At 44.4% G+C, this 25,919-nt stretch overlaps 1 protein-coding gene and 1 long non-coding RNA gene across 2 annotated transcripts; one reads left to right on the plus strand and one right to left on the minus strand.

Annotated features, from left to right (window-relative positions):
- The first annotated feature begins 1,752 nt into the window (after nt 1–1,752).
- LOC110503996 lies at nt 1,753–4,438 on the plus strand. The gene is made up of 4 exons (XR_002470546.2): nt 1,753–2,806; nt 2,930–3,025; nt 4,051–4,168; nt 4,245–4,438. It is a non-coding gene; the product is annotated as an uncharacterized LOC110503996 (long non-coding RNA).
- Nucleotides 4,439–4,693: 255 nt separating this feature from the next.
- Nucleotides 4,694–16,120, minus strand: LOC110503995 (beta-secretase 2). Its single transcript, XM_021582715.2, has 9 exons — nt 15,529–16,120; nt 9,288–9,376; nt 8,804–9,017; nt 8,111–8,242; nt 7,444–7,578; nt 6,992–7,093; nt 6,558–6,707; nt 6,241–6,409; nt 4,694–6,022 (listed from the first exon to the last, which is right to left on the minus strand). The coding sequence occupies exons 1-9, from the start codon at nt 15,817–15,819 to the stop codon at nt 5,784–5,786; spliced, it is 1,521 nt and encodes a 506-aa protein (XP_021438390.1). The 5' UTR covers nt 15,820–16,120; the 3' UTR covers nt 4,694–5,783.
- Nucleotides 16,121–25,919: the final 9,799 nt, after the last annotated feature.

Raw genomic sequence — 25,919 nt, forward strand, 5'->3', positions numbered from 1 at the left:
GGCCCTTTCCTGTTTCAACATGGTAATGCCCCCGTGCACAAAACGAGGTCCATACAGAAATGATTTGTCGATTAGTGTGGAAGAACTTGACTGGTCTGCACAGAGCCCTGACCTCAACCCATCAAACACCTTTGGGATGAATTGGAATGCAGGCTGAACTAGGCCTTATCGCCCAACATCAGTGTCCGACCTCACTAATGTTCCAACATTTAGTGGAAAGCCTTCCCAGAAGAGTGGAGGCTGTTATAGCAGCAAAGGGGGGACCAATGCCATATTAACGGCCATGATTTTGGAATGAGATGTTCAACGAGCATGTGTCCACATACTTTTGGTCATGTAGTGTAGGTGCACTTCATTCACATCAATTTGATGAATGAACTTGTTCCCTTCTGACCATCCTTAACCTCACCCTTCAGTGTCCTCCATCTGTGCGCGTGGGGTTGCATGTGGCGATGGTCGCTGTGTCAGGCAGTCTCAGTGGTGTGATGGGGTAAGAGACTGTCCAGCAGGGCCGGATGAAGCTCAGTGTTGTAAGAATCCATTTTTACATTACATTTTGGTCATTAGAAGATGTTCCAATCCAGAACACTTTACAGTCAGTGCATTACCCTCAAGGTAGTATAACAACTACATCAGTGATTGTAAGTTACATTTTTCTTAATAAAGCAGCTATCAGCAAAATCATAGCTAATAAGAAAAGAGAAGCGTTAGTGTTTGTGCAAGAAAGGCAAGTACAACAGTAAGTGTGAGGTAATTTAATTTATTTTCGCTAGAAGGTTCAAACGAGGTACTCTTTTGAAGATAGGTTTTCGGATGCTTTACCTTTACCCATTCAGATCTCTTGTCATCTGCCCTTACAAGGCCTGGATGGGACATTTTACTGTACAGGTACTGTGTGTCTACTTCTGTTTGTTTTTGCTCTTTTACTTAACATTGTGTGTTGTGCTATTTGTTTTTCTACAGTGAGTCTGTGTGGCTGCAGTTTTCTTCTGCAAGCCTATTTGTCTGACATTGGATCGTGGAGGACGGTGTGCTCAGATGGATGGGCTGATCACCATGGCAGCGTTTAGGATACAGCAGGTGAGACATACTGTATCTAGATTGAGATGTATTTTGTTTTTATATTTATGCCCATTGGTATAGTATAGAGAATGTAATCTTCCCCATATGCATTGTGAGATAGTCAAGTAAACGTGAATGTAAAACAGTGAGCATGTGTTATGGTCATTTGTTTCATTTGTTTGCTATGGGTTCACAGAGACACATGTTAAATCTGGCCGACAAATGCCAGTGGATTCTTAATGCTGAAGTCTGGGTCATAATGCAACAGCTTGCGAGCACGTCAGTAAAAAAAATGTGAGCCAATCACATTTCATATCACACCATTTCCCAACGGTATGTTATGTTAAACTCTTGATAACACCATCTGTATTTTTGTGATTCCTTTTACTCTCCTCAGTGAAACCTGTCCCAGTGTTAATGGGGTGACCCTGAAGTGCATAGGTAAGTCATTATGAAACTTTCTCAGTAATTAGGTATCGAGCAACTTCATGTAAAGTGTTACCACCTGATAAAACTCTGTCTCCAGACTGTGGTACCAGAGTAGTCTCCAATTTGAGTTGTGTAGTGGGGGGCCAGGAGGCTAGTTTGGGGGCCATGGCAGGTCAGCCTCCAGGACTTTCACGTCTGCGGCGGTTCCATCATCACCCCATACTGGATAGTGATGGCAGCACACTGCATCGTGGAGTAAGTCCATAGACATACATACTGTACAGAATGTGCACTATATTATTGAAATATACACTACCGGTCAAAAGTTTTAGAACACCCCCATTTTTCCAGTTTTTATTGAAACATAAGCAGTTCAAGTCCAGTGAATAACCTGAAATGGTAAGAAGTACACTTCCAGAGGTAATTTTTTAAAGAGTTTAGGTTACCAAAAACAGAAAAATAATGTACATTTTAGAGTTATAAGAAAGGGCCTTTTTCAGGGAAAAGGTCATGGGTTAACAACATACAGCTGTTCTGGAGCAATGGAAGTAAATTAAGCCTTGAAAGTTGATGCTCACGTTTCCTACAGGTGTCCCAACTTTTGTTGATTACTTACCAACCCTCTGTCTGGATAACAGCAGTGTTGGAACATACTGTGTTACTACACACTCTTCAGCATTATTTGGACAGTATTGTACTGCAGGAAGTAGTATATTGCTATCATAATGTTGAGGGAAAATGCAATTAACAAAATACAGACCATTATAACCCTTAAAAGTGTAGGTCTTTCCTTTAGAGAAATTGCAAAGAAAGCCAAGGTGTCAGTGAGTACAGTTTCCTACACCATCAAAAGGCAATTGGAAACTGGAGGAAATTCTGACAGGAAGAGGACTGGCAGACCCAAAACCACAACAGAATCAGAACACAAGTTTCTGAGAGTCAACAGCTTGCGTGACAGGCGGCTCACAGGACAACAGCTTCAAGCACCTCTTAACACTGGTCGATGTAAGCAAGTCTCAGTTTCAACTGTGAAGAGAAGACTTCGAGCTGCAGGTTTGACCGGTGGAGAGGCAGTAAGAAAGCCACTGCTAAGATGGCAAAATGAGAAGAGGCTTAAATTGACTGGTTCAGTTGTCTTTCATTTCAGTCACTCTTATCCTGAAGACAGTACATGCAGGATTTGGGAATCAAATATCTACACACTTCAGCCGTGGCCGTTCTTCAGTGAGCCACATTGTCACCCATGATTACAACACAGAGACTGGGAATAACAACATCGCCCTCATTAGACTCATTAAACCATTGCAGATTAATGGTAGGACTTACATTCTCTTGTTGTTCTCAGCAGACTATTTCAGCACTTCATGCAGGTAATATTTTTCTCATGGCTAAGCTCATAGCACAGACATTCTTTACTATTGCTTTCTTTCCTATGCAGATCAAATAAGGCCTGTGTGTTTGCCCAATGTCGGGCTGGACTTCACTGCTCCCCAGACATTCTGGATTTCGGGGTTTTGCAGCACAGTTTCTAGTGGTAAGTCATATTTATGCAATATCATGAGAACATGCATATATATTAGTTGAAGTCAGACGTTTACATACACCTTACTCAACTACATTTAAACTACATTTAAACACAATTCCTGACATTTAATCCTTGTAAAAGTTCCCTGTCTTAGGTCAGATAGGATCACCACTTTATTTTAAGAATGTGAAATGTCAGAATAATAGAGTGATTTATTTCAGCTTTTATTTCTTTCATTGCATTCCCAGTGGGTCAGAAGTTTACATACACTCAATTAGTATTTGGTAGCATTGCTTTTAACTTGGGTCAAACGTTTCGGGTAGCCTTCCAGAAGCTTCCCACAATAAGTTGGGTGAAATTTGACCCATTCCTCCTGACAGAGCTGGTGTAACTGAGTCAGGTTTGTAGGCCTCCTTGCTCACACACACTTTTTCATTTCTGCCCACAAATTTTCTATAGGTTTGAGGTCAGGGCTTTGTGATGGCCACTCCAATACCTTGACTTTGTTGTCCTTAAGCCATTTTGCCACAACTTGGGGCCATTATCCATTTGGAAGACCCATTTGCAACCAAGCTTTAACTTCCTGACTGATGTCTTGAGATGTTGCTTCAATATATCCACAGAATTTTCCTCCCTCATAATGCCATCTATTTTGAAGTGCACCAGTCCCTCCTGCAGCAAAGCACCCCCACAACATGATGCTACCACCCCCGTGCTTCACGGTTGGGATGGTGTTCTTCGGCTTGCAAGCCTCCCCCTTTTTCCTCCAAACACAACAATGATAATTTTGGCCAAACGGTTCTATTTTTGTTTCATCAGACCGGAGGACATTTCTCCAAAAAGTACAATCTTTGTCCCCATGTGCAGTTGCAAACCGTAGTCTGGCTTTTTTATGGCGGTTTTGGAAAAGTGGCTTCTTCCTTGCTGAGTGGTTTTTCAGGTTATGTCGATAAATTACTCTTTTTTTACTGTGGATATAGATACTTTTGTGCCTGTTACCTCCAGAATCTTCACAAGGTCCTTTGCTGTTATAGGACTCAGTATGGTGGCTGGTAGGGGACACAAGCTGGGGAGATGTCTGTGCCGAGGAACAAACCAGGCATCTATGGAAACGTTGCCTTCTTCCTAGGCTGGATCTATGAACAAATGCAGGTATAAGAAACCATTAAATCCATTGTTGTGATTTACATGCATACACTTTTTAATAATGGTGTGTTTGGTTTTGCAGAAATAAAGAAACTGAGAAATCACTGGTGGACAATCAGAATGAAATGGTGGAAACATTGTATTTTTTTCTGAATAGAAAAGCCAGAAAGAGATGTTTGTACGTACAGTGTGTCATCAGAAATTCTGATGTTATGTGCTACATATTGAATTTGTCCTCATTTGTATGTATGTGTTCATTAAATGACTACTTCTACATCCTGATACTGTTTCGTGTAATATATACTGTTCAGTTTGAAAAGTCATTACGTTTATGTACCACTTTGACCACCAGATGGTGCTTGTGTTCTTGGTAGTTCCTCTTGAGCTCAAGATTAGAGAAAGTGAACCTGCATCATGGTGCCCTCTACTTGTGTAACTCTTTCTTTAGTCATAGTAGTCAGGTGAATGGTGGATTGTTTATCCAGGTTGAAGGCTGTTGGAATAGAGGCTGGGCCTATTATCACACTGGAATGAGAGAGCCTTTACTTTAATCTGGTCAATGTAATTACATACAATCACAACTTTGGCACTGATATACAGTTAACACATTTTAAACAAACATGATCATGCACAACGGTTTCATATCAACACCTTTGCAAAATATTTTCCTAAGACAATTTATCTCCACTTTTGAAATCATGGGTAACTTTGGGTGTTGTACAATTTAGAACATGAATTAGCATAGAAACATATGTGCCCTTACAAATCAGTTTTCTGTATGTGTCTACCAATGGCAAGTTTTTAAAATAATATACAATCACATTGACATTTCAAATATGTATAGCAGTAAAAGTACATTATCAATGTCGGTTACAGAATCCTATCGATTGCTTCATTCTCACTCATACAGATGCAGTGATATTGATCTTCATATTTTTTGACACTTTTGATCAGTGCAATTAAAAAGGTTACAAACCATGCTAGTTCCCATATGAGGACATTGTAAACCAGAAGGGAAGTATGATATCAACATAATGTGTGCATCTTCAATTGTCTGAACTCCTGGTTGTGCTTTGGGAATGAAAATAAGAAACTGCTACGAAACATTCCTCCTTTTATCACAGAAGTTGCCATGAAATAATGGTATTGATACCTGTGGGGAACATTCAAACTTCAAAGCATCATTTACAATATCCTATTTTGAGTTGAGGCTTCTAAGAAGTAAAAAGAAACCTGACTGTTTAAGAGTTCTCTAGGACCTTGTCTCTCAGCTGAGAGCAGTGTGCTTCACTACCATGTTGTAGGCAGTGGAGAATCAGGTAATATGTGCAATGAGGAACTGGGCTGGCATAAGGATAGCATGATTCATTTCTGCTACCCAACCTTCAGTCTTATAACATGTCTAAATTAATCAGAGGTTGATGTACAACTGGAGTGCAAAGAACTGGTAACATCTAAGCTAAGACAAGTGTTCACTGGTCAAATGGGTTAGTTTTTTCCCCCCATGATGTCCAGAGAACAGTCCTATTGGTCAGTGAAGCCCCAACCCCTCCCCTTTCCCAGCCTCCGTAGAACTGGGACTGCCGGTGGCCGCTGTCGTGTCACCCGAGGCCCGCCTCAGTCACTTGATGCGGTGGCGGACCAGCGAGGACTCATCAGTGATCTCGCCGGACCGGTCTCGGTGACGACAGGACAGGAGGAGGAGCAGGATGAGGAGTACCACAGCACAGACAGCCATCAGGGCATAGGAGATGACCCAGAGAAGGGGCTCCTTCAGCAGCCCTCCAGCAGCACAGTCAGATGCCACGTCTGCAGATGAGAAGGGCCCCAAGATCTCTGACACGGCTAGCCCACCGTTCACTAGAGCGAGGGAGGGTTTGGGGTTATAATGACTGACGTGATGAGGAATGCAATATTTTGGATACGAAGGGCACTTGACCAAGCAGATAAATATTTAATAGCCCAAAAAATTACATATTTTCTGATGCTAGAGCCATAAAGCCTTGGACTTCCAATACAATATGGTTATGTAAGACCCAATAATATCCTTTATGCCCTTAAGTGTCTCCAGCCCTCACCTGCACATCTGCTGACAGCGAAGCCCACCCTCTTCTCAGCCCGGTCGAAGACGACGTAGAAGCCCTCCATGACGGTTGCTCCTATCACCAGGCCGTTGGCTGACGACGAGATGCCGAAGCGGAAGCAGTCCAGCCTACCGTCCACGTCTGTGATTGGCTGGATATACAGCTGCAGGGAGGAGCCACACAGACACACTAATGTCAATCAAAGAGCTGTCAGCAAACAGATCTAAAGCTCATAAAAAGATGGCGGATGTTGGTTGGCGTAAGAAAACAACAAAACACACGGGCGCAACATGGGGGACGTTTGTTGTCACCTGAGGGAGGATGGAGATTTTGAAGGACTGGCTGTTGTTGGTGGCTCTCAGGTAGATGGACAGTTTGGGGAAGAACCTCCACGGTGTCTCTCCCTTCAACCAGCAGGCCAGTTTAGTGCCACCCCAGAACCCTGAGGTGAAGTCCTGGATCTGGACCATAGAAAGACAGCGATGGATTAAGACTCCAACAAAACTATTGAGTTGTGAAAGAAAAGTGTACTTTTACATAGATGACTACACATGTTCTCTCAGATCTGTAGACCAGAACAAAGTTGGCCATATTGGGGTGGAAAAATACAGGCCATGGTCATACTGTATGAAAAGGAAATAACTTGCAGTGTCCTCAGTCTACACAGTTACTGAAGTGTCCTCAGACAACCAGGTAATCCTAGAAGTCCTTTGTCATTTGATCATGGGCACAGAGGCTGACATACCAGAGATGTTCTTGAGATGGCCTCCACCACAGCATTGAACACATTCACAGGCAGCCGCAGAAGAGTGGTTCCACTGTCCACTATGGCTTTATCCTGGTTGTACTGAGAGAAGGAGAAAGAGTGAGGAGAGAGAGAAGATGTATAAAGAAACAGGGAGGCAGATTTTATTTTTCCTCTTCAGTTACATGGTTTCCTTTCAGAAGATCTTGATCAAACAAAAATCTGAAATGTCCACCTTGATTCCTGGAAGGCTTCAGAAACAGGATTAGAATATTGTTGTCTTTATTAACTGTTGCTTTATTTCCTCTTTCCAAACCTGCACTACAGGCTAATCCACCAAGAATGCTGACTAGAAACAGCCTTGGGCTTAGGGCCAAGGTTAGTCTTTGTTCCTGACGTGTTGTGCAGATTGAAACATTTAGAAAACAACATGGGGCCAGTCTGTCTCATACCTCTTTGCAGTCCAGGTTTAGATTCTGGTCCCCAACCTCCAGCTTTAATACTTCCACCTGATAGTACCACTCTTCCTTTATAGGGGTGTACCACATGGACCCCGAATACAATGTTGGTTCAACCCCTCCCATGACCTGAAACAAAACTGGATTTTCATTCACCGTACAAATGACTGATGACAAATGATTGCCTGAATACTATAATAAAACTACAATGGAATGCCTTGGCACAGTTTGGTATGGCATTGTAGACAGTGATTACACCCCACCATCTCTCCCATCTGCCCCTCTCAGAGGCTCACGTGGTCGGCTCGACCGCTCCTATAACACCGACAGCCCTGCTCTCGGCAGGGGGCTCTCTTAGCTTAATTAGCCACTCACTAACTAGATTGGGCGTCCAATGGGGAAACTCATTGAGAGGCGCAGAGACTTGCTAGCGATCATGTTTCTAAAAATGCTGCTCAGTCTCATCCGCCCTTGAAAGGTTTATCTGGTCTGGGCGCCGGGAGCAATATTATGCCAAGTGTCTGCCTAGCGTGCGTGAGATTAACAGCCTCAATAATCATCCTCTTTTGCAGTACAACAACCAGCCTTTGTAAGGAAGTCTCCCCCCCAGCATTCACTCCTCCCATACATAGCCTTTAGCTTTCTCCTCCTGACTACTCACAAGACTTCCCCCCGCGGGGTCGGCAGTGGTGCTGTCTGACAACCCAGCTCCGCACATCTGGAGGGAGAACACATCTGGGATGCCTGTCTGTCGTACCACAGAGTTAAAGAAGGGCTCCACCGAGGAGTCAGGCTGAGAAACAGGAGACAAACACAAAACACTGGTCATTAACTTAGTATAAAACAGTGTAATGTCTTGGCTGTCCTATTGGTCAATAGTGAAGCTGTAAGCACAGAGAATGACAGCATAAAGTCTTATCAGTTATCACCGTGACTAAACAGGACCCCCCCCCCCATATACCTTGACTTCACATGGTGTATATATACATGTGATGTTTGACAAACATTCTGCAAATCATCTGAACAAAAGCTGAAAACTGCAGTACAGAGTGGTCACCGTACGTTCTTGCATGTTAATGATTTAAAATGGTTGACCTCAATCTGCATAAGGCATACATTGTGTCAGCTCAGAATAGCCTCAGCCACCACACCCCATGGGTCTATGTGATGATGAGATTATGAACAATATCATGTGTGTGAACCTTGATTTGCTCTTTGATAACATTCAGCAGCTCTTCATGCCCCACTATGCTTACATACACCACTGTGCCAAATCAAACAGACATGGCGAAAGGCATGGAACCCCTTCCTTCATATCCAGAGTCCCAGGGTGCACCAAGCCCACCCCCTTTACCTGAGCCAGCAGGGGGTAGGCCAGGCCCAGGATGCCCTGCCAGTTGACCCCCGGGAGGAAGAATCCGTTGGAGGAGAGAATGGTGGCGATGTTGATGGTGGGGGTGCCGGGGATGCTGGGGATGCGGACGTGGTCGGTGCCCAGCTCGCCCTCCCAGTTGCCCTGGGTGTACTTGACGGCCACGCCCCTGCCAGTGGACTGGTACGTACTGGAACTGAACACAAGGAGGGACAGGGAGAGTCACCAGTACTCTTAGACAAAGGAAATCTTATCAAACACATTCCTGAGCGAATTCTAAACAAAAATAAACACGATCAGATTGTAGTATAAATTATGAGATTGATGTGAAACACTGATTATTGAATTAAGGCATTTTCTAATATTATTGGGGCCACCAAATACAATGTGTAGATAACGTAGGCTTCTTATTGACCTTATAGAAAGAGCTATTCCACAGAGTAAATATGCGAGCCTGACGACTCACAGTGCTGTGTTGAAGAAGTGTGTGATGAAGGGATGTGCTGCTGCAGCCACTGCAAAGTTACTGCTTCCTGTATCAACCAGGATATTCAGCTGGAAAACAAAAGAGTAGTGAGTACTTTATCAATCATTCAACCATCTGGGTTAAGCACACAGAACAACTCAACCCCATTCATCTTAATACACACAATAAGCACACAAACTGACTCACAGTCAGTAATCGTGCTTTGAGCTGAACAGGGTATTTACTAATATGCTTCTGACGTCTGAGGATTAGAAAAAAAGCTCTCTGGTCTGGTAGTCATTGGGAAAAACGTCCACCCATTGCTCCAGAGTCTAAATGTCCCTCCAACCTGGTATTTGTTGACTGTGTGCGAGCAGGAGTGGAGCATGAGCCAGCAAAGCAGCAGTTGAGATTATGTTGTCTCAGGCATCAATTCAACGAGGGGGAACTAATGAGATAACCGACTTCTGCCACCTCGGTGACCGGCGCAGAAGAGTCATTACTTAACATTCCTCATCATTAAAGAGGCCATAATAAACAGGCCCCCCCACGGCTCTCAAAATGAGTTTCTTTACCTTTTAAACATGACCTCAAATCATGTTAGGCTGCATAACTAGCCTTTAAGGCACTTTGGATTGATGGAGGAGAGGTAACAAAGTAAACACACAGGAATGCGGTCTGCTGGTGTGACATTCTATTTCCTGTTCCTTCCCTAAAGCAGCCTGAGGAAAACAGGGATATTTGTTTCCATTCAACTAAAGCATGTGCTTCATCAAAGCTAAGAATAAGAAGCGACTTACTCAGAGATTTTACAGTGAAGACCTTACTTGACACCCAGACAAAACAAATGGAGCATTCTGCTCTCAATAAATAGGCTACTCAAGAGTATTCTGCATTCTTGTGTTGTGGACCCTGTTCTGAAAAAAAACCCCAGATGAGCAGGAAGTATTGATGACGGACAAACACAGAGTAAATAGGCCTAGCTATTCCTCACAATACACGGTAAACAAAAACCCTAGTAGCATCTACAGTGCCTTCAGAAAGTATTCATAACCCTTGACTTATTTCACATTTTGTTGTGTTACAGCCTGAATTCAAAATGGACTAAATATAAATGAATCTCGCTCATCTACACACAATACCACATAATGTTTTTAGACATTTTTGCAGATGTATTGACAATGAAATACAGAAATATCTCATTTACATATCTATTCACATCCCTGAGTGAATCAATACATGTTATAGTATCACCTTTGGTAGTTATTACAGCTGTGTGTCTTTTTGGGAAAGTCTGTAAGTACTTTGCCCACCTGGATTTTACAATATTCGTATTCTTTTTTAGATTCTTCCAAGTTCTGTCAAAACTGTAACTAGGTCACTCAGGAACATTCAATGTCATCTTGGTAAGCAACTCCAGTGTATATTTGGCCTTATGTTTTAGAATATTGTTGAAAGGTGAATTTGTCTCACAGTGTTGGAAAGCAGGCTGAACCATGTTTTCCTCTAGGATTTAGCCTATGCTTAGTTTCTTTTTATCAACCAAAAAAAAAGCCACCACCATGCTTGAAAATATGAACAGTTGTACTCAGTAATGTGTTGGACTTGCCCCAAACATAACGCTTTTTATTCAGGACATAAAGTTCATTTTTTGGCCATATTTCTTGCAGTTTTACTTTAATGCCTTATTGCAAACAGGATGCATGTGGAAAAAGTCAAGGGGTGTGAATACTTTCTGAAGGCACTGTACTTCCTCAAAGCTCTATGTTGTGTCCCTATCTGTGTTTCCTAGTTGGACTGGCCGAAGTCCCAACCACCGTGGCTCTGACATCTGAAACCCTACTGCCACCACACCGATGGCAGCACGCCACTCACGTTGGGCCTAAACCGGACAGACCATCCTGACGCAGTCTGTTGGGGAAAACTAGAGGCATTTCTTTGCACCTCCAACCCTCTCAATCCTCTTCCGTACTCCCCTAGCCTGGCTGGGCCACTGCCAGGCAAATCCCTCCTCTTCCCCATCCCCGAGCCAGCACGGCGGCCTAGTCGCCTGTGGTTGAGCCTTGCCTGGCTAATTAGCAGAGGCTCAGTGGAGGGGACGTACATCTGCTACCTGTTTGTACCAATTACCAGATGTGAGGCACTCCAGCCAACACCTCAGCCTTGCTGCGACGGGGCTAACAGATGTGGCAATTAGTGGTTAATTTGAATAACGCCTTGTTTAACATCAGGCCTCTAATTGCATCATACTGTAGATAGAACTGTTTGAGGTTTGGTGTTATTGTGCCCCCTCCCCTTGTTCTCTCTTTCTCTCCCCACCACATTCTCTCTCCCCTCCCTACCTCCCCTCTTCTCTTCTCTCCCCTCCCTACCACCTTCTCTCCCCTCCCTATCCTACCATTTTCTCTCCCCACCTACCCGCTTCTCTTCTCTCCCCTCCCTCCCCTCTTCTCTTCTCACACCTTCCCTATTCTGTTCTCTCCCCTCCCTACCTTCCCACTCCTCTTCTCTCCCTACCTTAACTCTTCTCTTCCTTCTCTACCCTCTTCCCCCTCTTCTCTCCCTACATTGCCTCTTCTCTACCTCCCCTACCCTCTTCCTCCTCTCCCCTCCTCTCTCTTCCTTCCCTACCCTCTTCCTCCTCTCCCTACATTGCCTCTTCTCCCCTCTTCTGTACCCTCCCCTCCACACCATCCCTCTTCTCTTCCCTCCCTGCCTCCCCTCACACCTTCCCTATTCTGTTCTCTCCCCTCCTTACCTCCCCTCTCCTCTCCCTACCTACCCTCTTCTCTCCCCTCTACTCTTCTCAACCTTTCCTACCCTCTTCCTCTTCTGTTCCCTCCCCTCAAAACCATCCTTCTTCTCTTCTCTCCCCACCTACCCTCTTCTCTCCCCTCCCTGCCTCCCCTCTTCTCTTCTCACACATTCCCTATTCTGTTCTCTCCCCTCCCGACCTTCCCTCTTCTCTTCTCTCCCCTTCTTAAACCTTCTCTTCCCTCTTCTCTCTCCTCCCTACCCTCCTCCCTTCACTCCACTCCCTACTTTCCCCTTCTCTTTTCCCACCCCTCCTCTCCCTTCCCTCCCCTCTTCTCTTCTCTCCCCACCTACCCCCCTTCTCTTCTCACACCTTCCCTATTCTGTTCTCTCCCCTCCCTACCTTCCCTCTTCTTTTCCCTCCCTTCCCACTCCTCTTCTCTCCATACCTTCCCTCTTCTCAACCTTCCCTACCCTCCCCCTCCTCTTCTCTCCCCTCCGCACATTCCCACTCCACTTCTCTCCCTACCTTACCTCTTCTCAACCTTCCCTACCCTCTTCCTCCTCTCCCCTCCTTCCCTCTTCTCTTATCTCCCTACCCTTCACTCTTCTCAACCTTCCCTACCCTCGTCCTCCTCTCCACACCTCCCCTCTTCTCTTCCCACCTTCCCTCCCCTCACTACCTTCCGACTCCTCTTCTCTCCCTACCTTCCCTCTTCTTGACCTTCCCTCCCCTCTTCCTTCTCTCCCCTCTTCTGTTCCCTCCCCTCCACACCTTCCCTCTTCTCTCTACCCCCCTTCCTCTCCTCTCCCTACCTACCCTCTTCTCTCCCTACCTACTCTCTTCTCCCCCACCTTCCCACTTATTTTCTCTCCCCTCCCGACCTTAAACTTTCTCTTCCCTCTCCTCCCTACCCTCCACTCCCTACTTTCCCTCTTCCCTACCCTCTTCCTCCTCTCCCCTCTTCTGTTCCCTCCCCTCCAAACCATCCCTCTTCTCGTCTCTCCCCACCTACCCTCTTTTCTTCTCTCCCTACCTACCTTCTTCTCTCCCCTCCCTGCCTCCCCTCTTCTCTTCTCACACATTCCCTATTCTGTTCTCTCCCTACCTTCTTCCTCCTCTCCCTCTCCTCTTCTACCCTCCACACCTTCCCACTCCTCTTCTCTCCCTACCTTACCTCTTCTCAACCTTCACTACCCTATTCCTCTTCTCTCCCTACCTTCACTCTTCTCTCCCTACCCTCTTCCTCCTCTCCCCTCCACACCTTCCCACTCCTCTTCTCTCCCTACCTCGCCTCTTCTCTCCTCACCTCTTCTCTCCCTAACCTCTTCTCTCCTCTCCCTCGCCTCTTCTCTCCTTACCTACTCTCCTCACCTCTCCCTACCTCTCCTCTCCCTACCTCCTCTCCTCACCTCTCCCTACCTCTCCTCTTCTCACCCTGCCTCTCCTCTCCCTCGCCTCTTCTCTCCTCTCCTCTCCTCTCTCCTCGCCACTCTTCTCTCCTCTCTCCTCGCCTCTCTTCTCCTCTTCTCATCCCTCCCCTCACCTCGCCTCTTCTCATCCCTCCCCTCTTCTCTCCTCACCTCTTCTCTCCTCACCCTACCTCGCCTCTTCTCTCCTCACCCTACCTCTCCTCTCCTCACCCTACCTCTCCTCTTCTCTCCTCACCCTACCTCTCCTCTTCTCTCCTCACCTCTCCTCTTCTCACCTCTCCTCACCTCATCTCTCCTCACCTCTTCTCTCCTCTCCCTCGCCTCTTCTCTTCTCTCCTTGCCTCCTCTCCTCACCTCGCCTCTTCTCATCCCTCCCCTCTTCTCTCCTCTCCCTCGCCTCTTCTCTCCTCTCCCTCGCCTCTTCTCTCCTCTCCCTCGCCTCTTCTCTCCTCTCCCTCGCCTCTTCTCTCCTCTCCCTCGCCGCTTCTCTCCCCTCCCTCCCTCGCCGCTTCTCTCCCCTCCCTCCCTCGCCGCTTCTCTCCCCTCCCTCCCTCGCCGCTTCTCTCCCCTCCCTCCCTCGCCGCTTCTCTCCCCTCCCTCCCTCACCGCTTCTCTCCCCTCCCTCCCTCGCCGCTTCTCTCCCCTCCCTCGCCGCTTCTCTCCCCTCCTCTCCTCACCTCTCCCTACCTCGCCTCTTCTCTCCCCTCTTCCTCACCTCCTCACCTCTCCTCTTCTCTCCTCTCCCTCGCCTCTTCTCTCCTCTACCTCGCCGCTTCTCTCCCCTCCCTCCCTCGCCGCTTCTCTCCCCTCCCTCCCTCGCCGCTTCTCTCCCCTCCCTCCCTCGCCGCTTCTCTCCCCTCCCTCCCTCACCGCTTCTCTCCCCTCCCTCCCTCGCCGCTTCTCTCCCCTCCCTCGCCGCTTCTCTCCCCTCCTCTCCTCACCTCTCCTCACCTCTCCCTACCTCGCCTCTTCTCTCCCCTCTTCCTCACCTCCTCACCTCTCCTCACCTCTCCTCTCCCTCGCCTCTTCCTCGCCTCTTCCTCGCCTCTTCTCTCCCTCGCCGCTTCTCTCCCCTCCCTCGCCGCTTCTCTCCCCTCCTCTCCCCACCTCTCCCTACCTCGCCTCTTCTCTCCTCTCCCTACCTCTCCCTACCTCGCCTCTTCTCTCCTCTCCCTACCTCTCCTCTCCCTCGCCGCTTCTCTCCCCTCTTCCCTCCCCCTCGCCTCTTCTCTCCTCTCCCTCGCCTCTCTACCTCGCCTCTTCTCTCCCCTCCCTCCCTCGCCGCTTCTCTCCCCTCCCTCCCTCGCCGCTTCTCTCCCCACCTCTCCTCACCTCGCCTCTTCTCTCCTCTCCCTACCTCTCCTCTCCCTCCCCCGCCTCATCTCTCCCTCCCCTCTTCCCTCCCGCCTCATCTCTCCCTCCCCTCTTCCCTCCCCTCTTCCCTCCCCCGCCTCTTCCCTCCCCTCTTCCCTCCCCCGCCTCATCTCTCCCTCCCCTCTTCCCTCCCTCGCCTCCTAGCCTCTCTCTCTGCCTTGTGGTTAGAGTGCTGGACTAGTAACCGAAAGGTTGCTAGATCGAATCCCCGAGCTGACAAGGTAAACAAAATCTGTCGTTCTGCCCCTGAACAGGCAGTTAACCCACTGTTCCTAGGCCGTCATTGAAAATAATTTGTTCTTAACCGACTTGCCTAGTTAAATAAAGTTTTTTTTTTTTAAATGCCAAGAGTGTGCAAAGCTGTCATCAAGGCAAAGGGTGGCTATTTGAAGAATCTCCAAAATATTTTGATTTGTTAAAAAAAAAAATTGGGTTGCTACATGATTCCATATGTGTTATTTCATATTTGTGATGTCTTCACTTCACTTTCTACAATGTAGAAAATAGTAAAAAATAAAATAAAAACCCTTGAATGAGTAGGTGTTCTAAAACATTTGACCGGCAGTGTGTGTGCATATCTCCTTCATTTGAAAACATTTGGACTGTGATACCAAAGAGGTCAAGAAATGTATTCCACATTGAAAACTTAAAAACAACAATAGGTCATATTCTCATATACCTTTTGACCAGGGGTACCCAGTGTCATCTCCATGTAGTAACCTCTGCCAGAGTCGCCTTGTAAGTTAGTGACCATGTCCAGAAAGTTCACTATTCCAGTTGGATCAGATGCCAGGGACAGTCCATTTCCCGAGGCTTGTATTAGTTTCAGAGGAGTTAAATCCAAATCCAAAGAAGAGTTAAACGTCCCTATAAATATTTTAAGTGGAATGGTATAGAGAGATTTTGCCATTCCAAAACAGAGCATGATAAATAATGCCCTGAAAGGAATAGAACCTTTATGGTAAGCCATGGCAAATAATATTTAGGGCAAGTCAAACCTCAGAAAAAGTTCAGCTCCTTGTTCAAAGTTCGCTCCTTAGTTTTCAGCTTGGCCAACATGAAACCTCCAGTGCGGTAATCATGGTGAACGTGTTGTTCCGACAACGACGATAAAGAAACACATAAGAAACAACTCCGGCTTTACATTTAGACACTTGTCATTTAGAAGTTTACTCCTCTCTCTGAAAGTTGTTCACCACTTTATTATTTTAGATTACTTCCTGAAATCCATATCGCGGATGTGACGAGTTTTTTTGTTGGTCAACGACGATTTGCTTAAAGCGCGCCTGTGGGGCGCACCATAGAGATAGATAGAGCACTTATTTTTATATATGTGCCATTATAGCGTCTGTGACACCACGGGCAGCGCCACTGAGGCTACAATCCATAGGCATCCCCACCTAGATAACTACTTAGACTACTTTAAAATGGTGGAAGCATGCTGGAGGCCCTGCCCATGCTAAAACTGCCTTTTGGCCACTAGAGGCCTCTATCAGCCTTTGAATTTACTTTACTTTATTTTATTTTGGGTAACAGACAACATATACAACAAAATGTACAATGTGGACCCAGACGATATCACTTGAAATTATTCATTAATATGCTTATTTCCAAAGTGGTCCTCGATGGTAAAAAACAATATCACATATAATGATTAAAAGGCAAGACAAAATTACAAACAACCATAAATACATGAATTTATATTGACATCTTAAAAAGTGCCTCGATTCACTGCATTTTCCCTAACCCTAAAAATCATCCATATTAATTTCACATTAAAACAATCTATTAATTTCACATCAGGACTCCTGAGTGGTGCAGTGGTCTAAGGCACTACATCTCAGGGCTAGAGGAGTCACTACAGACCCTGGTTCGATTCCAGGCTGTATCACATCCAACCTTGATTGGGAGTCCCACAGGGCGATGCACACTTGGCCCAACATTGTCCGGGTTAAGGGTAGGCCGTCATTGTAAATAAGAATTTGTTCTTAATTAACTGACTTGCCTAGTTAAATAAAGGTTACATTTTTTTTAAATCATACCGATCCTTCAAATAAATACACCTGACCAGCAGTAGGGGGCAGAACTCTTTACTGTGGGGATTTTACAAGACAACACTAGCTCTGGTATTGTAACTGTATTGATTATAGACCATATCAATGTGTTTTTTCATATAACCTGGGGCACGATCATTTAAGATGAAAAACATATGATTCAGTTTAAGTTGGTCCACTCTGGACTCCAAAGGCAACAAGCCAACCTCCCGTAACTCCTGTACCCCTATGTGGGTCCTAGGGGGGACATTCAGTATATAACTGATTACATTATTTTGCATGACTTGCATTCTCTTTTTCAGTTTTTTTGATAGCCCACTATACCAAGCAGAGCAGGCATAATCAAAATGACACTGAATCAAGGTAGAGACAAGCAGTTTCTTAACTTTAATGTTAAAATATCTAGTGTTACGATATAAAAATGTAAATTTGTTCGCCATTTTCAAAATAATTTTAGCAGCAATCAGGTCTCCAGAAAGGGATTGATCTAGGGACACACCAAGAGAAGTTACACTTGTTTTAGATCCTGCACAGTTTACCTTTATCTTGTCAGCCTTAAGCAATCTATGTTTTGTTCCAAACAAAATAGATTCAGTTTTTTCCATACGTAGCAACAATTTGTTGTCAGTCAACCAATCTCCCTTTAAAGGCCCAGAGCCGTCAAAAACATGATTTATTTCTGTGATTTGTATATATTTCAACATTATGATATTGGAATAATACTGTAAAATTGTGAACATGATAATAATGCCATTTTAGTGTAAGTGCTGTTTGAAAAGACCGGCTGAAATTTCAGCCTGTTTTGGTGGGATGGAGTGACATCACCATGCATTAAATTAGTTAATAGACTAATAAGAAAGAGAGTTCCAAACCTCTCTACCAATAACAGCTATTTTCCTGTTTTCCCTTCCCCACTCAGATCACTCCCAGACTAACCTAACATAGCAGGCGTAAATTAAATGCATGAAACTAGTTCCCCTACATACTGGTGTTGAGGAGAAGACCCCTTTTTTCCCCCAATTTTGCCTAAAATGACATACCCAAATCTAGCTACCTGTAGCTCAGGACCTGAAGCAAGGATATGCATATTCTTGATACAATTTGAAAGGAAGCACTTTGAAGTTTGTGGAAATGTAAATGCATGTAGGAGAATATAACACATTAGATCTGGTAAAAGATAATACAAAGAAAAAACATGCATTTTTTAAGTATTTTTGTACCATCATCTTTGAAATGCAAGAGAAAGGCCATAATGTATTATTCCAGCCTAGGCGCAATTTAGATTTTAGCCACTAGATGGCAGCAGTGTATGTGCAAACTTTTAGACTGATCCAATGAACCAATGCATTTCGGTTAAAAATGTTGTACCAAGACTGCCTACATGTGCCTAATCGGTTTATTAATACATTTTCAAGTTATAATTGTGCACTCTCATCATAGAATGGTATTTATTCACTGTAATAGCTACTGTAAATTGGACAGTCCAGTTAGATTAACAAGAATCTTTCTGCCCAGATATGTCTATGTCCTGGGAAATGTTCTTGTTACTTACAACCTCATGCTAATCACATTAGCCTACGTTAGCTCAACCGTCCCGCGGGGGGACACCGATTACGTAGAGGTTAACTTCCAAAAGCGGAAGTCGCATCATAGGCTCTCTTTCCATTTCCCCTGAAAACCGGAACATCCGGTGGTTGAGGACTTGGCAAAGGCCACTCCCAGACAGTTGCAGCAACATTTTTGCTTTTTGTCCATTTTAATTGAAAACAATCACAGTACTTAATGGTTACCCAGAAATGATATTGAGATAAAAACAGCAGCATTGGACCTTTAAAAGTGATGTATGTGCTGTATGACTAGTCTTTAGCTGGAGGAAAAATAATAACGTTTTTTTTCATTGAGGACATTTTGTTTGTAAGATACAGAATAAATAGGCATACGTAAGCTTATGTTGTAAATGTTAGAATTATATGGAAATTATTTAGTATTTTTCAAAGGTGAAACAGAATGACCCACGTGCACAGAGAGGTGTTCTTGTCCTATTTGCATTGTGTTCTGGATTGACCCTTGCCCTCCTCGTCCTACCGCAGGCAACAACTACTGATCCACATGATTGCATAAAAATTACCCAATCATCTGCTGCAAAGTGTCATTAAGGTGGATTCCCTTTAGGCCCTGTCTCACTCACTTGACCAATGTGGTGGATGACCAGCAAACCGTCCAGTCTGTCTCTGTCACCACAAGTGGCGGGAGGGAGACCGTAGTTGTCAGAGGGAACAATATGACACACTACAGCACCACACTTCATTCTCTTAGAGCAGCCCAGAGACAGGCATTGTCTCCCCCCACTGCCCCAATGAGTTCCACTTGGGCTAAGACAGTTCCAGTCTCACATGTCCTCGATGAAGTTCCACAGCCTACAGCCTGGGAAAAGCATTTACCAATCTGCTCCGTAGCAATACAGCTGCATGCACTGTAGGGCCTACAGTGCCTTGCGAAAGTATTCGGCCCCCTTGAACTTTGCGACCTTTTGCCACATTTCAGGCTTCAAACATAAAGATATAAAACTGTATTTTTTTGTGAAGAATCAACAACAAGTGGGACACAATCATGAAGTGGAATGACATTTATTGGATATTTCAAACTTTTTAACAAATCAAAAACTGAAAAATTGGGCGTGCAAAATTATTCAACTCTCTCCAGAAGTTCAGTGAGGATCTCTGAATGATCCAATGTTGACCTAAATGACTAATGATGATAAATACAATCCACCTGTGTGTAATCAAGTCTCCGTATAAATGCACCTGCACTGTGATAGTCTCAGAGGTCCGTTAAAAGCGCAGAGAGCATCATGAAGAACAAGGAACACACCAGGCAGGTCCGAGATACTGCTGTGAAGAAGTTTAAAGCCGGATTTGGATACAAAAAGATTTCCCAAGCTTTAAACATCCCAAGGAGCACTGTGCAAGCGATAATATTGAAATGGAAGGAGTATCAGACCACTGCAAATCTACCAAGACCTGGCCGTCCCTCTAAACTTTCAGCTCATACAAGGAGAAGACTGATCAGAGATGCAGCCAAGAGGCCCATGATCGCTCTGGATGAACTGCAGAGATCTACAGCTGAGGTGGGAGACTCTGTCCATAGGACAACAATCAGTCGTATATTGCACAAATCTGGCCTTTATGGAAGAATGGCAAGAAGAAAGCCATTTCTTAAAGATATCCATAAAAAGTGTCGGTTAAAGTTTGCCACAAGCCACCTGGGAGACACACCAAACATGTGGAAGAAGGTGCTCTGGTCAGATGAAACCAAAATTGAACTTTTTGGCAACAATGCAAAACGTTATGTTTGGCGTAAAAGCAACACACCATCCCCACTGTCAAACATGGTGGTGGCAGCATCATGGTTTGGGCCTGCTTTTCTTCAGCAGGGACAGGGAAGATGGTTCAAATTGATGGGAAGATGGATGGAGCCAAATACAGGACCATTCTGGAAGAAAACCTGATGGAGTCTGCAAAAGACCTGAGACTGGGACGGAGATTTGTCTTCCAACAAGACAATGATCCAAAACATAAAGCAAAATCTACAATGGAATGGTTAAAAAATAAACATATCCAGGTGTTAGAATGGCCAAGTCAAAGTCCAGACCTGAATCCAATCGAGAATCTGTGGAAAGAACTGAAAACTGCTGTTCACAAATGCTCTCCATCCAACCTCACTGAGCTCGAGCTGTTTTGGAAGGAGGAATGGGAAAAAATGTCAGTCTCTCGATGTGCAAAACTGATAGAGACATACCCCAAGCGACTTACAGCTGTAATCGCAGCAAAAGGTGGCGCTACAAAGTATTAACTTAAGGGGGCTGAATAATTTTGCACGGCCAATTTTTCAGTTTTTGATTTGTTAAAAAAGTTTGAAATATCCAATAAATGTCGTTCCACTTCATGATTGTGATTCTTCACAAAAAAATACAGTTTTATATCTTTATGTTTGAAGCCTGAAATGTGGCAAAAGGTTGCAAAGTTCAAGGGGGCCGAATACTTTCGCAAGGCACTGTATGTGCTCACGTGACATAATCAAATGGTACTTACTATGGATATCACCATTTATATAACACCTGATGTTCCTGTAAATAAGATGTACGCAATGTTAGCATCAAAGCTTTCCTTTGGCCTCTGCCTTTTAAGTCAATAAATGTATTCCAGGCAGTCTGCAAGTCAACATTCAGTTGTAACATCTCCACATTAAATGTGGAATGAAATTACACAGAAAGAAAGGTTACATTTTACATTTTTTAATGAAACATTTGTAGATCCATGCCATGATTTGTATGCCAGGTTGAAATTCTGTTGATTGGCCAAAATTATACCTGTCACTTTAAGTATGGGGTCATGTGAGTAGGGATAAGAAAGCAAAATGGCTGTGGTATGAAAACAATGAAAACAACATTTGTTTGAAAACATAATAGTTCAGTAATTATCCTTTGGATAATTTGCCTGGAAAAATGTTATGATATTTTTTTAGAATTTAATTTAATTGGTTCTGGCTCCGAATTGGTCTTGTGTTTTCTTGGTCTGCATTCTTTCCTTCTTAGCTTCCTGGAAAGACATTATTATCATAAATTCATAGCACCCTTATGGTCATTTATAATTTTGACTGTGTGTGTCTTTTTGCAGAGCCTCAATGGGCCTGTTGTCCATCATGAGAACTGAGACAATCAGAACAAAGAGAGCTTTAAATTCTTCCTTGCACACATTGAGGGGATTTGATTAAGCTGCCCCAGGTTGAACCGAGCTATGTGTGAGAGGTGCGCTCTACTAAAACGGACCGGTAATCTGTGCCGCTCTGTCATATTGTCAACAATGCAGCATGGTGCATCTCTTTTCCATAGAAAATAATGTTAGCATTTTCATACTAGTTTTCATTGGGAAGGCAGAAAGCGTTTTTATCGAAAGCAATCACTTTTGCATGTGAAAACACAGAATCTGTGCTTAACCTATGTCACTTTTGTTTTGTTATGCTAACCTGCCACGAAAAGTCAAATATGACAAAAGCTATATCACATTTAGTTCACCCAGGGCGTGCCGGGGGCATTAATCGAATCCCCTCACTACCTTATTGCTGTCCACCAATGACCAGAAGAGGGCAATCCTGTCAATGACCTTGCTCCCATGTAAACTGGAGGCACTGTGACATACTGGTGAGCAAATTAGTCAGATTATGGGAGTAAACAGCCTCACAGTGCTGTGCAAAGCTTCATCAGAGGAACATCGGTTCCTAATCCTCACAAAGATCTGATCACTATGTCTGATGAGAGACCGGAGAGATGACCACACAGAGAAAAGAAAAACAGCTCTTCCTTCATATCAGCCCCTGCCCCCTCCACCTCTTTCATCATCACAATACACCCACAGCTCCACCGAATCACCTTCAGAGTAGCCATCTCCCAATCTTTACAATGAATACATGTCAAATTCTAGAGTTTATATATACATATATTTCTCGATTAAATAAAAGTCAGGTACACTGTAAACATATGCTGATAACTTTTTTGGTTCATACCATGATCATTTGATTGCACACATCATGATTGTATAATACAGTATTAGCTGTAGTAGTTGTGTAATAACTAGGCATTATTGGTGTCTTTCACTCTTGTGGTCACTGGTAATTATGACCACAGTTGACAGCATCCTCTGAATTGGCTTCACACAATTGCCCTAGAATTGTCCACCTGTTATGCTTTCCTGTCCTTCTGTCCGTCCACCTCACCCCATTGCCTTATCCAGAGCACAACAATGGTGCAATCAGCATGCCTTGTACAACAGGCCTAATGACTAGGACATCTCTAAGTACATAATGCTCGTCTTAGACGCTGTGCATCTGTTGGCATTTCCATGTGACATTGGATACTGTGTAATTACAGCCAGGAAAGAGCTGGACAAGCTGGGATTAAAGGGGAAGAAGCGTAATGACCTGGCCACATGTTTCTGCTGCAAATCTAATTTTCTACCCTCACCCTGCCTGCGCCTTTTTATTGGACAGGCAATAGCATTGTTTGAATGGAGATTCTTAGCCTACATACTCTGCTTCAGATTATTGTGGAGGTCAGAAAGTCTGTGATGCTTCATACTTGTTGCAAAGAGATACGAATCACATTTTTCCATCGTTGCCCTACAGCAATATTTACACTTAAAGTCACTCTCTGACCCTTAAAATGGGGATAATTGGGGACACATGATACGTAGTAGGATATAGCAGCACAGCAGTCCCTGTAGGAGTCAGGATCACTACCCTTACCCATCTTTTGCAGCAGTATTACACACACACACACACACACACACACACACACACACACACACACACACACACACACACACACACACACACACACACACACACACACACACACACCATCTGTGTTAGCATGGTGCCCGCCAGATGCGCACAGCAGCTCAACACAGATGTTCCCATGGTAGCAGCAGGACGGGAGGCTGGTGGCTGGTGGCTGAGCAGAGTAGTTTTCGTGGCATGGTGTTTACAGTACAGGATCACCTGGGGAAGAAAGAGTAACTCCAAAGAGCTCCCCGGATGAGTTCATATCTCCAAAGTCACATACAGTAGACAATCAGAGGCATTATACTTGGTTTTATGGCCAAGAGAGCGAGCAATCAGATTGACTTACCAGATTTGTTTGACTATCTGTAGGTCTATGTTCCATGGCAAATTAGTTCAGTTTGATTTATTCTTCTCTAAAGCCCTTTGGAAACAAGTTACATACGCTATTGTAAAAATGTGTTGTTCTTGCAGGAGAGTTTTAATGTCTGTTCTATTGTTGTTGTCCTAAAGGGAGGAAAGCAAAGGAAATAATTCTGTGGTAGCTGCTTTTACTATATTATTCAGCTTGCAAGATATTATTGAATATCTGTTGTGATTCACTCTGTCCCTCTGTGCTACAGCTATCTATCTGTTTCATGGCATGCGATCTGCATCTCCACTATCTCCCACCCACCAGTGCTGTATGTGTTGTGTGGCTGTTTTCTGGTTCAGATACCCTTCTATAATGAAAAACGGGCCCTTCCAGGCAAAACACCCACCCCGCTGCTGCCCGGGCCGGGGTAAGAGAGTGCAGAGTATGCTTGCCCTCTGGCTGTGTGCTGGTGATTGTGCTCTGAGACGGGGAGATAAATAAATATAGAGGTGCGGGGGAAAGGGGGTCTTCATACATTTTTATGACCACATAGATAAGGTCAGTTGTGTGCCATTGTTACTAGGCAACACTGCGACCCTGTGTTGGATTGAGTTGTGAAGCTGAGAAGTCAAATTCCACATTCTTATTGCCGCCATGCTTCTGCGTTTGTTAACAGCTCACAGCTCCGTGCATGGTCTGTGTCAAGACCGAGAAACTCATTTAGACTTTGAGGGATTAAAGCAAACACATAATTGATAAGAGAATATCAAAATGGTATTACACCATTGTTATGACACTATAATAACATTGTGGTGAAATGATCTGCATTCCACATGTGTAATGATAAAGATGATGATCATGATGGGTTGAAAAGGTTTGATCATTTTGGAGATGAAATGCACAATGATGATTTATTGATCTTTCACTTTTCCAGTGACGAATGGGAGAGAGGGAGACAAGGGGAATGCAGCTATAAGGACCAAATCACCAAACAGCCCCCAATCTTCCCTCTCTCCTTTCGTCCTCTCTCTCCTTTCGTCCTCTCTCTCCTTTCGTCCTCTCTCTCCTTTCCCCTCTCTCTCTCCTTTCCTCCCTCTCTCCTCTCACTCTAGCCCCTTCAGCGCCCTAGTTTAGCACGTCAAGGTTGGCTACAGATATGCTGCTCCGTGCCTTGGGGCTAGCAAATGGAAGGCAGGCTGTGGTTGCGGTATCAGGGTGGGGCATTGGTATTGTGGATTGGTACCGGATTGCTCGGGGAGTAGAGGTAGGGGGGTGGATAACTGCTCTCTATGGATGAAGGGGAATGGGTGACAAGTCATAGAGGGAGAAAGACAATGGAATGCATGCGTTTGTAAACCAAATACATATATTTCTATTGTCTATATTTGTGATTTGTTTATGCAAAATGCTTTTCTTATTGATCCTGTACTACTGTTTTCAACGGTTGCCATGTTATTTTTCTCTTGACCAAAATAAAACCATGGCTCATTTTTCCAAGCTCTCTCATGTAGACTGTGCACGTGTGTTGATATTGACTGATGCAAGTGTTCATCTCCCTTGAGAGTGATATATGGTTGGTAACAGAACACCATCATGTGTTGTCTTTAAGTGTCACAACATTCTACCTCAGCCAACATGGAACTCTACACATTGTTATTTGTAGCCACATGCACAGTTTGTCCCCTATCAGCATCACTGTTTTAGGCAACAAAGGGGATCATTTACTGGTGCTGTGGGCAGTTCTATTCTGAGCTAATGGGTTGCATAGTGAGAGGGAACCTGATCCTCCTTTGGGTGACTTGGAAAAGGGCCGCCTGACATTTTGCTGATGATAGGTAAGTCTGTGTTTTGTTGTAAGAGACACCCGGCTTCAGAGAAGTTGTCAAAACAAGAATGCTGTTCCTGGGCGATTACCCCTGATCCACCGTCTGCAGCACACGCGCCATGGAAAGGCCAGGGGAATGTTGATGGGAGAGAGGGTGGATGGGCAGACTGGATAAAGGCAGCAGAAATAATGAGTTCATTAGATCTCTCAGATCTCTCAGATGGAAATGAAATAAAAAGAAAGAAATAGGTCTTCACCCTTATGTCTTTTTACAAAAAATATGAACATTTTTAAGTAACTGAAAATACTGTAAAAGTGTTAGTATATTGTTGCATGACCACAGTTTGTGTTGGCTATGATGACACAAGAAACGTCAGCAACACAACAATTCAACCCATTTTGTGAAAGCAACGTGTGTATTTCTAGGGAGTGTGTGTTTATGGGTAGTCATGACCTTCAATATAGAGACCTTTCTTCTCAGTTCCATTATTGTCCCACAC

The sequence above is a fragment of the Oncorhynchus mykiss genome, chromosome 24 (genome assembly GCF_013265735.2).
Source record: "Oncorhynchus mykiss isolate Arlee chromosome 24, USDA_OmykA_1.1, whole genome shotgun sequence".
NCBI lineage: Eukaryota > Metazoa > Chordata > Actinopteri > Salmoniformes > Salmonidae > Oncorhynchus > Oncorhynchus mykiss.

Bases quoted from the DNA above. Each gene is read 5' to 3' on its own strand.
- LOC110503995 (XM_021582715.2), bottom strand. From the start codon at position 15,819: ATGGCTTACCATAAAGGTTCTATTCCTTTCAGGGCATTATTTATCATG. The intron at 7,579-8,110 runs GTGAGTAGTCAG...GTTTTGTTTCAG, and splicing joins ACCCCGCGGGGGGAAGTCTT to GTCATGGGAGGGGTTGAACC. The intron at 6,708-6,991 runs GTATGTCAGCCT...TCTATGGTCCAG, and splicing joins CCATCTCAAGAACATCTCTG to ATCCAGGACTTCACCTCAGG.